At 42.9% G+C, this 17,452-nt stretch overlaps 2 protein-coding genes across 5 annotated transcripts; one reads left to right on the top strand and one right to left on the bottom strand.

The window, feature by feature from the left end:
- Positions 1–6,292, bottom strand: HNRNPH2 (heterogeneous nuclear ribonucleoprotein H2). Of its 3 annotated transcripts, XM_055269366.2 has the most exons (3): positions 6,103–6,240; positions 1,045–2,199; positions 1–993 (listed from the first exon to the last, which is right to left on the bottom strand). In XM_055269366.2, the coding sequence occupies exons 2-3, from the start codon at positions 2,144–2,146 to the stop codon at positions 797–799; spliced, it is 1,299 nt and encodes a 432-aa protein (XP_055125341.1). In that variant the 5' UTR covers positions 2,147–2,199; positions 6,103–6,240; the 3' UTR covers positions 1–796. The 3 variants fall into 3 exon arrangements, with proteins under 3 accessions (XP_055125341.1, XP_055125338.1, XP_055125339.1); XM_055269363.2 differs by having other exon boundaries at positions 1–2,199; positions 6,103–6,292; XM_055269364.2 differs by having other exon boundaries at positions 1–2,199; positions 6,115–6,286.
- Positions 6,291–17,270, top strand: GLA (galactosidase alpha). Of its 2 annotated transcripts, XM_055269356.2 has the most exons (8): positions 6,437–6,712; positions 9,527–9,649; positions 10,770–10,944; positions 13,265–13,442; positions 14,307–14,398; positions 16,127–16,288; positions 16,506–16,703; positions 16,974–17,270. In XM_055269356.2, exons 1-8 carry the CDS (start codon positions 6,519–6,521, stop codon positions 17,262–17,264), a joined length of 1,413 nt encoding a protein of 470 aa, XP_055125331.1. In that variant the 5' UTR covers positions 6,437–6,518; the 3' UTR covers positions 17,265–17,270. The 2 variants fall into 2 exon arrangements, with proteins under 2 accessions (XP_055125332.1, XP_055125331.1); XM_055269357.2 differs by lacking the exon at positions 9,527–9,649 and having other exon boundaries at positions 6,291–6,712.
- The last annotated feature ends 182 nt before the right edge of the window (positions 17,271–17,452 follow it).

The raw sequence follows: 17,452 nt of genomic DNA, 5'->3' as shown, positions 1-17,452 counted from the left end.
TTTTTTTCCAGTTTTTAAAAGGAAGATTTATTTAACAAGTTTCACTTAGTACAATACATCTAAATGGAAATCACAATACAAGGAAAGATTTAAACCAAAGCCTCAGATTTTCATACAAACGACACGACCAAACTTCTAAAGTATTGGTATTACATCTTAAAATTGTCCCGTATCCTTAAAAAAAAAAAAAGTGTACACTCACGTGCCTTACAGGATATTAAACCAAAAATCTAGAATTAACAAACATGCCAAATGTTTTCACTTTGAATCGTAGACACAGCTCCTATATTTGAGTTTTACAGAAAAGCATGTTTCTCAACATGCATCCGAAGTTTTCAATGTATTTGTTGTATAAGAGCAACATTTAACATAAGTGAAACTGCATTAACCTAAATACGCTTACTGCTTAGGTACACTCCTACAACATAACTAACTTGAGGAAAGCTAAAAATTGTTTTAACAGTTATGGTCAATACTGAACTTTGTTATTATGTCCTAGATGAATGTTTCAGTGTTCAAAATTACTGAGCTTGAAGTTTTAAAATAATCTCAACTTCCACTTTACAGTAAGCATGAATCACAAGCCTGTAATGCAAAACTGTTAAACTTAACTCGTTTTCTTAAAAAAGGAGAAAGAAAGAAAGATAAAGAGAAGCTGACCAAGAGTGATCAGAATCAATTATATTTCCCATTTACCAATCATACTGGATATACTAGACATCCCTCCCATTCTATTCAACTCCCACAAATGTACAGCTTTTATATCTGGAGTAGCTGTTTAATGCTCCTTCTCTACCTAAGCAAGGTTTGACTGATAGTCACTGGAGTTTTCCTGCAGAACTTGGTCATATCCACTCATACTGCTCTGACCACCATAACCACCTCCATAACCACCACTCAGCTGCTGGCTAGCAGGACCTCCATAACTAGACTGGTTGGATAAGCCCATCCCTCCCATCATTTGGCTACCATAAGCGCCACCACTTGCCCCTGCTGTAGAATTCAAAAAAAGTTCTACATAGCTGTGATCGTAAGCACCCCCACTTGTTCCTGCAGTAGAATTTAAGAAGAGCTCCACATATCTGTGTTGCATATTAGCTTTGTCTTTTGCCATAGCTGCCACAGCATCTTCATGAGTAGCAAATTCAACATCTGCCTCACCGGTAACTCTGCCATCGGGTCCAATTTCAATATGTACTCTCATGGGATTAAGAGGTGAGAAGAAATTATAAATATCATTCTCAGTGGCTCTGTAAGGTAACCCCCTCATGTGTACACAGTGCCCTGTGGTGCTCTGGAAACTGGACCCACCATCTCCATATCTATGATCAGACATTCCTGAAAAACAGTAATTGAGGTCTCTTCCAAATCTATCAGACCCAAAGCCATATCCATCATTATAGCCACCATAGTCATCATAGCCTCCATACCCTCCACCATAGGCACCACGCCTCATCCTTTCAAACCCAGCTCCTCTGCCAATGCTATTATACCCTCTGCCAGCCCCTGGCCTATCATAGGGACCTGGCCGCTGCATAGCCATGAGCTTTCGAGGGGGATCATAGTGGGTTCGAACTTCAGCTCGGCTACTCTTGAAGATCTCAATGTACCTGTGCCCTATTCTTTCCTTGTGTTTCTTTAAGGCCTTCTCAGCTATCTCCTGTGAAGCAAACTGCACAAAGGCTTCCCCTGTGCTTCGCCCCTGAAAGTCCACTGGCAGTGTCATCCCATTTGGCACAATTTCCAACCCTGAAAAGAACTGAACAATCTCTTCCTTGCTACAGCCAAATGGGAGTCCTCTAAGCCGGACGAAGCCATCGTTGGCAGTATCAGGGCTATTCGGACCTGTATGCTTCAACACCCAATCCATTTCAACACTGTTAGACTTGAATACTTCAACGTATCTGTGTCCCATGGTTTCTCTGTCCTTCTTCAAAGCCAATTTCACTTCCTCTTCAGATTCAAGTTCAACAAATGCTTCACCACTTGGTCTGCCTTCTCTGGTGTAGATGAAACGAATACCTGATGTGCCATTTTGGATCTTGCAATCAGAGAAGAAGCGCATCACTTCATCGGCTGAGCAGGACCAGGGTAGGCCCCTGACCTTCACCACGAACCCCTCCCTGCCTTCCGTGCTCAGCATCATGGTGACTGTTGGGCTCTTGGTGGCAAGTTTGGCTCAATGCAATTTTGGTGTAGCTGAAAAAAAAAAAAATTAGAAGACTACTGTCATGGAAAAATGCTCGTGATATAGTACAAGAAAAAAGCAAACTATTAATAGAAAATTCAATTATGCTGCCAGCTTTTCTGTAAGACATCTGTATAAACAAAAAGAGTTCACCAAATTTTTAACTCATTCATTTTTTAGCAGTTATTTATTCAATGCCTATTATGTGTTAGATACCATTAAAAATTAACAGCAATCGGCCGGGTGTGGTGGCTCATGCCTGTAATCCCAGCACTTTGGGAAGCTGAGGTGGGTGTATCACCTGAGGTCAGTAGTTCGAGACCAGCCTGGTCAACATGGTGAAACCCCATCTCTACTAAAAATACAAAAAATTGGCTAGGCGTGGTGGCAGGTGCGTGTAATCCCAGCTACTCGGGAGGCTGAGGCAGGAAAATCGCTTTTATGTACCCAGGAGGCGGAGGTGAGCCGAGATCACGCCACTGCACTCCAGCCTGGGCAACCAGAGCGAAACTCCGTCTCCAAAAAAAAAAAAAAAAAAAAATTAACAGCAACAAATCATTGGGAGATGTCAACAAATAAAAGACGGCTATATATATAAACATAAAAAACTTCACTAGATCAAAAGATTAAACAATTAAAAAAAAACACAGGTTATGTAAGTTCTTTATATAATATCCTCATTATATAAAAATGTATGCAAATCAATAAAATCAGGGAAATATTTGGGCTCCAGAGATAAATGAAAAAAAGACATTATTGGGAATTCACACATTCATTTTAGAAACATTTTTTTTTTTTTTTTTTTTTTTTTTTTGAGACGGAGTCCCACTGTCGCCCAGGCTGGAGTGCAGTGGCGCAATCTCAGCTCACTGCAAGCTCCGCCTCCCGGGTTCACGCCATTCTCCTGCCTCAGCCTCTCCGAGTAGCTGGGACTACAGGCGCCCGCCAACACGCCCGGCTAATTTTTTTGTAGTTTTAGTAGAGACGAGGTTTCACCGTGGTCTCGATCTTCTGACCTCGTGATCCGCCCGCCTCGGCCTCCTAAAGTGCTGGGATTACAAGCGTGAGCCACCGCGCCCGGCCTTAGAAACATTTTTTAGTTGCCATGTCCAATACTCGGCTCTGGCATACAAGAATCAATAAGCCCAGAAGGGGCTTATGGTCCTACAGGAGCACCGAATGTCATTATTAAAGATGTAAATGCAAATATACATTATACTTGCCATGACCCTCTGAGTGGGGCGTAAGCATAGTATCAAAGAAGGACTAGCTGATCAGTTCAATTGGTTGGAGGCCAAATGGTTAAATGAAACAGACTAATCTGCCCAGGGATCCATAAACATTTTTTTTTTTTTAATTATGATGAAGCACAAATAGGAGAGGGAAAAGCAAGAGAAAAGACTGGCAAGGCATAGATCAGATCCCAAAGACTTTGATATACAAACACTAAGCGCCTTTTAAGACTTTTAAACCGGGGAGTATGTAGGGTGACTTCACCAAAACTCTTTCAGACAGATCACCCTGGCAACAGCGTGGCACTCAAACAGAAGGGGGTCGAGGTGGAACTAGGGAGATTAGTTAGAACTTGTCTCTTAAATGTATGTTAAAGGAATCGCCTAAGGCAACAGGAGTAAAATGGAGAAAAGATGTATCTACACATACCAAAAAAAGTGGAATCTGCAGGACTTGATAACAGATTAAGTATGAGAGAATACAGGTATAGGAGGATACAGGAGAGGAATGTGGGAAATGTTCAAATTTAATCAATCTTCCAGCAAGTTAAAATCAGAACTAATCATTATTTTTCACCCATCAAGATAATGGAAATTAAACAGCAACAGTAAATCAGTGCTATGCAGTTCACAAACTAATACACTACTAGAGGAGTGATAATTGATATAAACTATTTCCTTTTTGATAAACCCCACTATATCCTGAAAGCAATTTGATAATATGTATCACGCCTTTTGAAAGCAAATACATTTCAGTTATGTGCCCTAAGGAGATGATCTGAAATTCAGACAAAGATTTATGGAGCTATATATTCTTTGAATAGTACTTTATTAAGAAAACTGGAATATTATGCATTTAATTTTAAAAGTTACAAAAATAATAACATGAGAAATTACTTATGCTATAATTGTAAGTGACCCAAGAGCACAACTGCTTTACAATATCAACTATGTACAAAATACATGTTTCCATACCCTTTGACACTGCTAGAATCCTTCCAGGAATCTAGTCAACAGAAATACTTACAAAATGTTACTCGCAGCACTGTTAGTAATGGCAGAAAACTGGAAACCTAAATAGCCATCATTAGAGGAATGGCTGAATGAATTACACTTTATCCTTAAAATGGAATGCAGTGCAGCCATTTAAAAAAAATCTGCCTTGACCCAGAAAGATCTCCAAAATACATTAAATGAAAGAATATACATGGTATGATCCTACTTACAGTAAAAGATTGGCATGCATGTATATACGTATGTAAATAAATAAAAGAAGATCTGGAAGCAAACTTGTATTTGAGAGAACTGAAGGGTAGTGGGGGTGAAGTGGGCTTTTCGCATTTTACCCTATATACTTCTATACAGTTTTAATTCTTTAAATTTGCTGTACTGGGGTTTTTTTTTTAAGTTAGAACATATTAGTGGTTACTCTGAGTGGTAGGTTTATGGATTTTCCATGTTATTTTTCCAATTTTTTTATGCAGCCTTAAATTTCTACAGAAATAATTACTTTTACTTCAGCAAAAAAGTAACATAAAACAAATTAAAATGTTTGCATTTCTGGGATTTGGTACAGGAGATTGTATAAAATTTTCTAATTTTGTATGTGGATGGTTTATCTGAAATGGTCTGGGAGCACTGGGCCTCTTGGAAACAAAGTACAAAGTGTAGTAACAGCCATAAAACTACACTGAGGAAACGATTTAACAAACATTTACTGATTGCCTATTATGTGCCTAGCACACTGCATCTGCAGTGATAACAGTTTTCCTATTAACCATCCTAAGGTCTCAGTGACAGATTTACAGGCTGTTTTTTTATTTCATTTTGTAAGATTTTTTTTTTTTTTTTTTGCTTGCCTTATCCCTGGGATAACCCGTCCCATTTAATTCCCTGCACCACTCTATTCCTTAAGAGCCCTTCTGTAGGGGCAGAGAGGTTCTACTTCATTACTGCGTCTCCTGGGAAGGCCATCAGGACTGTTGGCTAAAGTGGGAACCAGGACTCTTTGTGAGTTAAGAATTTGTGTATTTATACGCGTGTTATACACATTTTTAAAAAAACTATAACGACATGAGGTTGAGTAGTCGTCTCCGGGTGTTGAACTACGTGTATTTTTAAATTTTATACTATATTGTTATTTTTCAAATGTTCGAAATTGAGTATGTAGATTGTTGTTATCAGCAGAAAAATAAACATTATTCAAATACTCAATTCAGTAAAGTAATTTATTGGGCGCCTTTGTCAAGCACGCATTTGCCTAGATGTGACTCTACAGATAAAATTCACTTGGGGCCTCCCCCTACAGACAATCAGGCAGTGGAGACTGAGTGCCTGAATGGATAGACCAGCACTCAGACCACTATTTTCAGTATCTGTTTTTCTTAACTCAGGGCCGTGGTTTTCAAACGTTTTTCGCCTTACGGTCACCCTTAGGGGTCCCCCGAGACCGGCCCACACAGACAGATATACAAAAACACATACACAGTCATGAGCGTCCACCATTTCCCCACCAGGCGCAGCACAGGCGGCTTCCCGGCACTGAGATGGGGGGGGAGGAGAGAGAGAGCGCGAGGGGGGAGGGGAAAGCAGAGAACGAAAGAGGCGGAGGCGGCCCCCGAACCCCGCTTTGGTCTTCATCATCACCACCCCTGGGTCCCCAGTTCCCACCCACACACCAACCTCTAACGATACCGGGTAATTTTCCTCCTTCTTCCCTCAAACGGCTATAGCGAGACGGTAGACGACGACCAGAACTACTTCTGCTCACGTAAGCGAGTAATCACGTGAGCGCCTACGTCATGTGAGATCTCGGTCACGTGAGCAACTCTCGGCTTAAACTCGGGATCACTAAGGTGCCGCACTTCCTTCTGGTATGGAAATAGGGCGGGTCAATATCAAGAAAGGAAGAGGGCGATTGGTTAGTGGAACGTCTTACGTGACTGATTATTGGTCTACCTCTGGGGATAACCGTCCCAGTTGCCAGAGAAACAATAACGTCATTATTTAATAAGTCATCGGTGATTGGTCCGCCCCTGAGGTTAATCTTAAAAGCCCAGGTTACCCGTGGAAATCTACGCTGTCCGATCACCGTGACAATGCAGCTGAGCAACCCAGAACTATATCTGGGCTGCGCGCTTGCGCTTCGCTTCCTGGCCCTCGTTTCCTGGGACATCCCTGGGGCTAGAGCACTGGACAATGGATTGGCAAGGACGCCTACCATGGGCTGGCTGCACTGGGAGCGCTTCATGTGCAACCTTGACTGCCAGGAAGAGCCAGATTCCTGCATCAGGTATCAGATATTGGGTACTCCCTTCCCTTTGCTTTTCCATGGGTTTGGGTGTGTTTGGGGAACTGGAGAGTCTCAATGGGAACAGTTGAGCCCGAGGGAGAGCTCCCCCAACCCGACTCTGCTGCTGCTTTTTTATCCCCAGCAAACTGTCCAGAATGAGAACTAGCCCTAAACTTTCTCTGTGTGACCTTTCCTGGGATGGGAGTCCGGCCAGCGGCCCCTGTTTCTTTCTCTCTCTCTCTCGCTCTCCTTCTCTTTCTCTTCTCTCCTCTCTCTTTCTCTCTCTCCCTGCCCAGTTCTCTTTTTTCACTGCCCCTTGCAGAGCAGGGCCACCCCATAGGCAGTGTGCCCAAAGTAGCCCTGCCCGGTTCTATTCAGACCCTTCTTGTGAACTTCTGCTCTTCCTCTGCCAGGTGCCAACCGTGAGAACATCTAGGGTGGGTAGGAGGGATGGGGAACTAAGATTCATGCCATTTTTTCCTCTTTTTGGGGTCGTGGATTTCTCGGCAGTATCTCGAGGGAGTTAGAGAGACCATAAGGTCGCTGAGATCTCTCCCACCTCGCCCATGAGCGTGGCATCAGGCTGGAAGGTTGACATGGAGGAACTTTATACATTTACACCATTGGGTGAGGGTTGAGGCTGGATTAGATAGGTATTGAACATATCTGACCCTCACAATCCTTATCTGTAAATTAGGATTACAACCTTTTAATTTCAGGGAGCTGACAAAAAAATCTGAAAAATAGTTCTTATCTCACACAGGTGAGCTTTCAAGGAGATAACCTATTTAAAGTACATAGCACAGCGCTTGACCATTCAATTGCGCTTACAGAGCAAATGTTCCCTAACCTGGAATCAATGGGAAAATGAATGTAAATCTACAAATCTGAATGAATATGTGTATTTTTCTGGAGAGAGAATATTTACCTTTCTTCAGATTCTCAAAGGGCTCTGTGATTTAAAAAAGGTTAGGAATCACTGATAGATGTTGGTAAAAGGTGGCAGTCACAGTACATTTCTGTGTCCATAAGTTATTCCTGTGAATATCTTTACAGATAAAGTCAGGATGTTGGTCAGACATCACAGAAGAAATTGGCCTTCTAAGTTTCATGTGACCCTGTGGTACAGTATGTGTGGCAATTTTGCCCATCACGGATTTTTTTTTTAGTGGTATTTGCATCTGATGATAAAACTAATGCATCATCATTGCAAAAAATGCAGATAAAGAAGAGCAAAATGAAAATAAAGATTTCCCCCCACCGTTCCACCACCCAGAAATAATCATGGTTAAAATGTTAATATACAACCTTACAATTGTTTTCTATATAAATGAAAACATAGATTTCTTTATTTCATTATTTTCCATAAAAAATGGATCATGTGTATGTCATGTTTGGCTAATGGCAAGACCCTGGCACCCAGCCTGGGCTCAAATTCTGCCTCATTGTTACTTAGCCCTGTGACATTGGGTAAATTACACTTTTTTTTTTTTTGAGACAGGGTCTCGCTCTGTTGCCCATGCTGGAGTGCAGTGGCACGATCTCGGCTCACTGCAAGCTCTGCCTCCTGGGTTCACACCATTCTCCTGCCTCAGCCTCCCGAGTAGCTGGGACTACAGGCGCCTGCCACCACGCCTGGCTCTTTTTTTTTTTTTTTTTTTTTTTTGTATTTTTTAGTACAGACGGGGTTTCACCATGTTAGCCAGGATGGTCTCAATCTCCTGACCTTGTGATCCGCCTGCCTCAGCCTTCCAAAGTGCTGGTGTGAGCCACCACGCCCAGCCTTAACTTTTTTTTTGAGAGGGTGTCTCACTCTGTCACCCAGGTTGGAGTGCAGTGGCGCGATCTCTGCTCAGTGCAAACTCCACCTCCCGGGTTTAAGCAATTCTCCTGTCTTAGTCTCCCGAGTAGCTGGGATTACAGGCGCACCACCACGCCCAGCTAATTTTTGTATTTTTAGTAGAGACGGGGTTTCACCATGTTGCCCAAGCTGGTCTCGAATTCCTGGCCTCAAGTGATCTGCCCGCCTTGGCCTCCCAGAGTGCTGGGATTACAGGTGTGAGCCACCACGCCCGGCCTCTTTTTTCTTTTTTAGTCTATCATAGTCTTTTTTTTTAATTTTTAGTCTGCAAATACGGTGGTTCGTCCTGTGTGTTGGTTTTGATGTTTATGTAATCAAACACATCGATTTTTCCTTTCTGATTTATGACTTTGGGGTCATGCTGAGAAAGTCCTTTCCTACCTGAAGATAATACAGTATATGCATTTCTTTTTTTTTTTTTTTTTTTCTTTTTTTTTTTTTGAGACGGAGTCTCGCTCTGTCGCCCAGGCTGGAGTGCAGTGGCGCAATCTCGGCTCACTGCAAGCTCCGCCTCCTGGGTTCACACCATTCTGCTGCCTCAGCCTCTCCGAGTAGCTGGGACTACAGATGCCCGCCACCGCGCCCGGCTAATTTTTTGTATTTTTAGTAGAGACGGGGTTTCACCGTGGTCTCGATCTCTTGACCTCGTGATCTGCCCGCCTCGGCCTCCCAAAGTGCTGGGATTACAAGCGTGAGCCACCGCGCCCGGCCAGTATATGCATTTCTTACTAGTATTTTTGTGGATTTTTAAAATATTTAAATCTTTAGTCCATTTGAACTTTGTTCTTCTATAAGAAATGCCACATTTAATAAATAATAAGTCCCATGGTATCAGAGGGCTGGAAGGACCTCTTTCTAAACTTTGTTTAATTCCATTAATCTGTGTATTCTTATTCTAATGCTAATAGTTCCACACTACCTTCCTTTATCTTTTTTTTTTTTTTTTTTTTGAGCTGGAGTTTCACTCTTGCTGCCCAGGCTGGAGTGCAATGTCATGATCTCGGTTCACCGCAACCTCCGCCTCCCGGGTTCAAGCAATTCTCCTGCCTCATCCTTGCAAGTAGCTGGAATTACAGGCATGCGCCACTGCGCCCAGCTATTTTGTATTTTTAGTAGAGATGGGGTTTCTCCATGTTGGTCAGGCTGGTCTCGAACTCCCAGCCCCAGGTGATCTGCCTGCCTCGGCCTCCCAAAATGCTGTTATTACAGGCGTGAGCCACCGCGCCCAGCCTTCCTTTGTCTTTTAATGAATGTACATGTATGTAATCTTTTAGGTGAACTTCTTGTAATGTTGTGCCAAGTTCCTTAAAAAGCCCTTTTGGAAGCTGGGCAGGTGGCCCACGCCTGTAATCCCAGCATTTTGGGAGTCTGAGGCAGGTGGATCACTTGAGGCCAGGAGTTCAAGACTAGCCTAGCCAAAATGCAAAACTCTGTCTACTAAAAATACAAAAATTAGCCAGGTGCGATGGCGCATGCCTGTAATCTCAGCTACTCGGGAGGCTGAGGCAGAAGAATCGCTTGAACCGGGGAGGCTGAGGTTGCAGTGAGCCAAGATGGCGCCACTGCACTCCAGCCTGGGCAACAGAGGGAGACTCCATCTCAAAAAAAAAAAAAAGATAAAAAGGAAACCTAAGTACTTTTGGGCTTTGTTAAGGATTTTGTTAAATATACAAAGGATTGCACGGAAAATTAACTTATTTTTAATATTGAATATGCTTATCCAAGAGCAAAATAATATTTCTCCATTTATTCAAATCATTTAGTTGCATCATAGTTTTAACATATGGGCCTTGTACATATCTTAAATTTATCTCTAGGCATTTTAGGTTGTTCAATTGTTCTTGTGAATGGGATCTTTTTCTCCAAATAGGATTATTGTTGATATCTGTTGATTATGTTAACTTTGTAGTTTCTTAATTTACTGAACTGTCTTCTTAGATCTAATAATCTTTTCGATTTCATCATATATTTCTCATTCCTATTTTGTTTGGGGTTTTTAGGGCAGGAATATTAAGGGGATAAGAGAGACAAAAGAAAATCTGGAAAAACAATTCATTTTACCTTACATTGCTTGTGATTACTACCACACTATTACTGGGTTGGAAAAAATTGTGAAATCCCAAGGTGCCTAATAAATAGGAGGTACCTAAGTGTTCACTTAATGAATTGTAATGATTGTTGGAATTTCTCTTTCAGTGAGAAGCTCTTCATGGAGATGGCAGAGCTCATGGTCTCAGATGGCTGGAAGGATGCAGGTTATGAGTACCTCTGCATTGATGACTGTTGGATGGCTCCCCAAAGAGATTCAGAAGGCAGACTTCAGGCAGACCCTCAGCGCTTTCCTCATGGGATTCGCCAGCTAGCTAATTATGTGAGTTTATAGATAATGTTCTTGTTCATTCAGAGGACTGTAAGCACTTCTGTACAGAAGCTTGTTTAGAAACAGCCCTCATGGCCGGGCGTGGTGGTTCACGCCTGTAATCCCAACACTTTGGGAGGCCGAGGCGGGTGGATAACCTGAGGTCAAGAGTTCGAGACCAGCCTGGCCAACATGGTGAAACCCCCGACTCTATTAAAAATACAAAAAATTAGCTGGGCATGGTGGTGGACACCTGTAACCCCAGCAACTTGGGAGGCTGAGGCAGGAGAATCGCTTGAACCCAGGAGGTGGAAGTTTCAGTGAGCTGAGATCGTGCCATTGCACTCTAGCCTGGGCAACAAAAGCGAAACTCCATCTCAAAAAAAAAAAAAAAAAAAAAAAGAAGAAAAGAAAGAAACAGCCCTCATGACACTTAGAAAGTAGAATAGCTGGCTGTTATCTGAACATTGAATTATAAGGCTTATCAGGTGGACTTTGCATTCCATCAGCAGACAATTTTTTTTTTTTTTTTGAGATGGAGTCTCGCTCTGTCGCCCAGGCTGGAGTGCAGTGGCGCAATGTCGGCTCACTGCAAGCTCCGCCTCCCGGGTTCACGCCATTCTCCTGCCTCAGCCTCTCCGAGTAGCTGGGACTACAGGCACCCGCCACCACGCCCGGCTAATTTTTTTGTATTTTTAGTAGAGACGGGGTTTCACTGTGGTCTCAATCTCCTGACCTCGTGATCCGCCTGCCTCGGCCTCCCAAAGTGCTGGGATTACAAGCGTGAGCCACCGCGCCCGGCCTACAATTTTTTTTTTTTTTTTTTTTTTTTTTTTAGACAGAGTCTCGTTCTGTCTCCCAGGCTGGAGTGCAGTGGCGCCATCTCGGCTCACTGCAAGCTCCGCCTCCCAGGTTCACGCCATTCTCCTGCCTCAGCCTCCCGAGTACCTGGGACCACAGGCACCCACCACCACGCCCAGCTAATTTTTTGTATTTTTAGTAGAGACAGGGTTTCACCGTGTTAGCCAAGATGGTCTTGATCTCCTGACCTCGTGATCCGCCCGCCTCGGCCTCCCAAAGTGCTGGGATTACAGGCATGAGCCACCACGCCAGGCCTACAAATGTTTTGTAATAGCTCTTGAGGCCCATCTTGAAGTTCTCCTTTTGCTAAAACCACTGAACTCTCTAGGAGGAAAAAGGAACTTGGTTCTTGACATATGTGTGCATGTATTTTCATATAACCTTTGGGAAGCTATTGCAATGGTACTATAAACTAGAATTTTCGAAGATAGAAGGAAAATATTCTGGAGATCATTGAAGAGAAATGGAGTCCAACACCAGTTAAAGATGATGAAGACAGATTTTTTTTTTTTTTTTGATGGAGTCTCGCTCTGTCACCCAGGCTGGAGTGCAATGGCACAATCTCAGCTCACTGCAACCCTCCACCTCTTGGGTTCAAGCGATTCTCCTGCCTCAGCCTCCCAAGTAGCTGGGACTACAGGCGCGTGCCACCAAGCCCGGCTAATTTTTGTATTTTTAGTAGAGACAAGGTTTCACCATATTGGCCAGGCTGGTTTGAACTCCTGACCTTGTGATCTGCCCACCTTGGCCTACCAAAGTGCTGGGATTACAGGCATGAGCCACCACACCCGGCCAATGAAGACAGATTTTATTCAGTACTACCACAGTAGAGGAAAGAGTCAAGTTCAATTCCAAATACAACAAAGACAGGTGGAGATTTATAGCCAATGAGCAGATTGAGGGGGTCAGTGGATGGAATATTTAAGAAGACATCAAGGGTAGGGAACTTCTTGCTAAAGGCAGACCATGAACTTAAACAAGAAGGATGGGGGAATGAGGGAAATGGATCAGATATCAATGGTGGCAGTATTGACTTAGCAGGATTCTTGCTAAGAGGTCTTGCTAGGACAGACATAGGAAGCCAAGGTGGAGGTCTAGTCGAAAAGAAGGCTCATCAGAGAAGTCTAACTAAAGTTTGGTCAAGGAGAGTCTTTGTCAAGGTAAATCTATCATTTCCCTCAAAAGGTAATTTTCAGGATCCCATCAGGAAGATTTGCATGGCTGCTAGCTTTCTCCTCAGTTCTGGGCTATAGCTCACATGCCTAGTTTGAACTAGCTCAGCAGAACTGGGGGATTTATTCTTTGTCTGCCAACAAACTCATCTGGATGATTTTGGGGGTTTGTGGGAAAAAGCCCCCAATACCTGGTGAAGTAACCCTGTCTCTTCCCCCAGCCTGGAATGGTTCTCTCTTTCTGCTACCTCACGATTGTGCATCTACGATGGTGACTCTTTTCCTCCCTCTCATTTCAGGTTCACAGCAAAGGACTGAAGCTAGGGATTTATGCAGATGTTGGAAATAAAACCTGCGCAGGCTTCCCCGGGAGTTTTGGATACTATGACATTGATGCCCAGACCTTTGCTGACTGGGGAGTAGATCTGCTAAAATTTGATGGTTGTTACTGTGACAGTTTGGAAAATTTGGCAGATGGTATGTTTCATTCCAGAGATTTAGCCACAAAGGAAAGGACTTTGAGGCCATGGTAGCTGAGACAAAGAACCAATCTTCAGAATTTTAAATACCCTGTCACAATACTGAAAATAATTATTCTCCATGTGCCAGAGCTCCCATCTCTTCTCTTTCAGTTCATTAATTAATTAATTCATGTAAAATCCATGCATACCTAACCATAGCTAATATTGTGCACTTATAATTCAAGAGGGCTCTAAGATTTAATTAGTAATTGTAACTCTCTATAACATCATTTAGGAGAGTCCAGGTTGTCAGTCGGTCACAGAGAAAGAAGCATCTTCATTCCTGCCTTTCCTCAATATACACACCATCTCTGCACTACTTCCTCAGAACAATCCCAGCAGTCTGGGAGGTACTTTACACAATTTAAGCACAGAGCAACTGCCTGTCCCTGCTGCTAGTTTAAACATGAACCTTCCAGGTAGCCTCTTCTTAAAATATACAGCCCCAGCTGGGCGTGATGGCTCATGCCTGTAATCCTAGCACTTTGGGAGGCTGAGGCGGGTGGATCACTTGAGGTCAGGAGTTCGAGACCACCCTGGCCAACATGGTGAAACCCCATCTCTACTAAAAATACAAAAATTAGCCGAGTTTGGTGGCACATACCTGTAATCCCAGCTACTTGGGAAGCTAAGACAGAAGAGTCACTTGAACCTGGGAAACAGAGGTTGCAGTGAGCCAAGATCACACCACTGTACTCCAGCCTAGATGACAGAGTGAACTCCGTCTCAAAAAATTAAAATAAAATAAAATAATTATATATATAGCCCCAGCTGGTAATTCATTTCTTTCCCTTATTTTACCCATTGTTTTCTCATACAGGTTATAAGCACATGTCCTTGGCCCTGAATAGGACTGGCAGAAGCATTGTGTACTCCTGTGAGTGGCCTCTTTATATGTGGCCCTTTCAAAAGGTGAGATAGCGAGCCCAGAATCCAATAGAACCGTACTGATAGATAGAACTTGACAACAAAGGAAACCAAGGTCTCCTTCAAAGTCCAACATTACTTAATATCATCCTACCATCTCTCCCAGGTTCCAACCACTTCTCACCATCCCCACTGCTGTAATTATAGTCTAAGCTATCATCACCTGGAAAGTTATCCGTGTGTCTTCCCCTTTATTTCACCATTCATGTCCTGTCTATCAACAGTCCTTCCACCAGTATCTCTAAAATATCTCCTGAATCAGCCCACTTCCTTCCATCTTCACTACATGCACCCTGGCCTTCCAAGCTACTATTGGCTCTCACCCAGACTGCTGTGACCGCCTGATCTCTCTGCTTCCACTCTGTCTCAACCGCCATCTATTTTCCAAGCAGCACTAGAGTTATCTTATTAAAATGTAAATGTCAGGTTTTTTTTTTTTTAAAGAAAAAACCCGAGACTTAACAGAGTTATAAAAAATATAAATGGCATCATCAGTTCTCTGCTTAAAACCCTTAACTTGCTTCCAATTGCACTTGGAATGAAACCAAACTGCACTGATCCAGCCCTTGCCTGCCTCCCCAAAGTCCAAGGGGTCATGGCTCTTTCCCTGGCTACACTGGTTTTCTTTCTGTCCCTTAACACTGCAAGCCTATTGCTGCCCCAGGGCATTTACACTTGCTTTTTTTCTGCCTGGAACAGTTCTTCCCCAAAGATTTTTAAAGGGCCGGGCTCCTTAACATTGAAGTCTCAGACCAAACGCCACATATGCAGACAGTTCTTCTCTAACTACTTTAAAATAGCCCTCTGTCCATTCATTCTTCATCACATTAACCTGTTTAATTTCCTTCTCAGAGCTCCGCACTATTTCGAAGTATTTGTTGACTTGTTACCATGTCTCCCCACTAGAGTGTAAGTTTCATGAGGCAGGGACCTTGTCTAACTTTGACTGTATCCGTAGCATATGGTTAAGTGTTGAATAGTTATTTATGGAATGAATCCCTATTATTCCCTCATTATCTCTACAAAATAGTCTTTTTTCTCAGCATCTTAAACCTGATATCCCACCTGCCTATCTACAAACTTTTTTTTGTGACAGAGTCTCACTCTGTCACCCAGGCTAGAGTGCAGTGGCGCCATCTCAGCTCACTGCAACCTCCGCCTCCCGGGTTCAAGCGATTCTCCTGCCTCAGCCTCCCAGTAGCTGGGATTATAGGCGTGCACTACCGCATCTGGCTAATTTTTGTATTTTTAGTAGAGACAGGGTTTCACCATGTTGGCCAGGCTTGTCTCGAACTCCTGACCTCAGATGATCCACCTACCTCGGCCTCCCAAAGTGCTGGGATTACAGGCATGAGCCACCGCGCCCGGCCTCTACAAACTTTTTATTCCATTAACAAACTATATGCCTAGGACTTAAGTTTTCTTAATGCTTGATGGAGTCCTATGTAATTTTGCAGCTTTTAATTTTACTGAGATCATTTTAGTTCTGATTATAGAAGTAAATTAACTTTAAGGGATTTCAAGTTATATGGCCTACTTCTAAAGCAAACTTCTTACAGTGAAAATTCATTATAAGGGTTTAGACCTCCTTATGGAGACCTTCAATCTGTAAACTCAAGAGAAGGCTACAAGTGCCTCCTTTAAACTTAACTGTTTTCATCTCACAAGGATGTTAGTAGAAAGTAAACAGAAGAGTCATATCTGTTTTCACAGCCCAATTATACAGAAATCAGACAGTACTGCAATCACTGGCGAAATTTTGCTGACATTGATGATTCCTGGAAAAGTATAAAGAGTATCTTGGACTGGACATCTTTTAACCAGGAGAGAATTGTTGATGTTGCTGGACCAGGGGGTTGGAATGACCCAGATATGGTAAAAACTTGAGCCCTCCTTGTTCAAGACCCTGCAGTAGGCTTGTTTCCTATTTTGACATTCAAGGTAAATACAGGTAAAGTTCCTGGGAGGAGGCTTTATGTGAGAGTACTTAGAGCAGGATGCTGTGGAAAGTGGTTTCTCCGTATGGGTCATCTAGGTAACTTTAAGAATGTTTCCTCCTCTCTTGTTTGAATTATTTCATTCTTTGTCTCAGTTAGTGATTGGCAACTTTGGCCTCAGCTGGAATCAGCAAGTAACTCAGATGGCCCTCTGGGCTATCATGGCCGCTCCTTTATTCATGTCTAATGACCTCCGACACATCAGACCTCAAGCCAAAGCTCTCCTTCAGGATAAGGACGTAATTGCCATCAATCAGGACCCCTTGGGCAAGCAGGGGTACCAGCTTAGACAGGTAAATAAGGGTATATATTTTAAGATGGCTTTATATACCCAATACCAACTTTGTCTTGGGCCTAAATCTATTTTTTTCCCTTGCTCTTGATGTTACTATCAGTAATAAAGCTTCTTGCTAGAACCATTACTTTATTTCCAAAATAATGCTACAGGATCATTTTAATTTTTCCTACAAGTGCTTGATAGTTCTGACATTAAGAATGAATGTCAAACTAACAGGGCCACTTATCACTAGTTGCTAAGCAATCACACTTTCTTGGTTTTTCAGGGAGACAACTTTGAAGTGTGGGAACGACCTCTCTCAGACTTAGCCTGGGCTGTAGCTATGATAAACCGGCAGGAGATTGGTGGACCTCGCTCTTATACCATCGCAGTTGCTTCCCTGGGTAAAGGAGTGGCCTGTAATCCTGCCTGCTTCATCACACAGCTCCTCCCTGTGAAAAGGAAGCTAGGGTTCTATGAATGGACTTCAAGGTTAAGAAGTCACATAAATCCCACTGGCACTGTTTTGCTTCGGCTAGAAAATACAATGCAGATGTCATTAAAAGACTTACTTTAAAATGTTTATTTTGTTGCCAACTACTACTTCCTGTCCACCTTTTTCTCTATTCACTTTAAAAACTCAAGGCTTGGTGGCTCATGCCTGTAATCCCAGCACTTTGGGAGGCTGAGGCGGGCAGATCACCTGAGGTCGGGACTTTGAGACCAGCCTGGACAACATGGTGAAACCCCATTTCTAATAAAAAT

This window comes from Symphalangus syndactylus, chromosome X (genome assembly GCF_028878055.3).
Source record: "Symphalangus syndactylus isolate Jambi chromosome X, NHGRI_mSymSyn1-v2.1_pri, whole genome shotgun sequence".
Taxonomy (NCBI): Eukaryota; Metazoa; Chordata; class Mammalia; order Primates; family Hylobatidae; genus Symphalangus; species Symphalangus syndactylus.
Note: the sequence above shows the minus strand (reverse complement) of the source record. Positions and strands in the feature narration are given on the sequence as shown.

Excerpts from the sequence above, each read along its gene's own strand:
- HNRNPH2 (XM_055269363.2), bottom strand. The coding sequence starts at position 2,146 with ATGATGCTGAGCACGGAAGGCAGGGAGGGGTTCGTGGTGAAGGTCAGG.
- GLA (XM_055269356.2), top strand. The coding sequence starts at position 6,519 with ATGCAGCTGAGCAACCCAGAACTATATCTGGGCTGCGCGCTTGCGCTT. Across the intron at positions 6,713-9,526 it reads GAGCCAGATTCCTGCATCAG|CTGGAGTTTCACTCTTGCTG; the intron begins GTATCAGATATT and ends TTTTTTTTTGAG. Across the intron at positions 14,399-16,126 it reads ATATGTGGCCCTTTCAAAAG|CCCAATTATACAGAAATCAG; the intron begins GTGAGATAGCGA and ends CTGTTTTCACAG.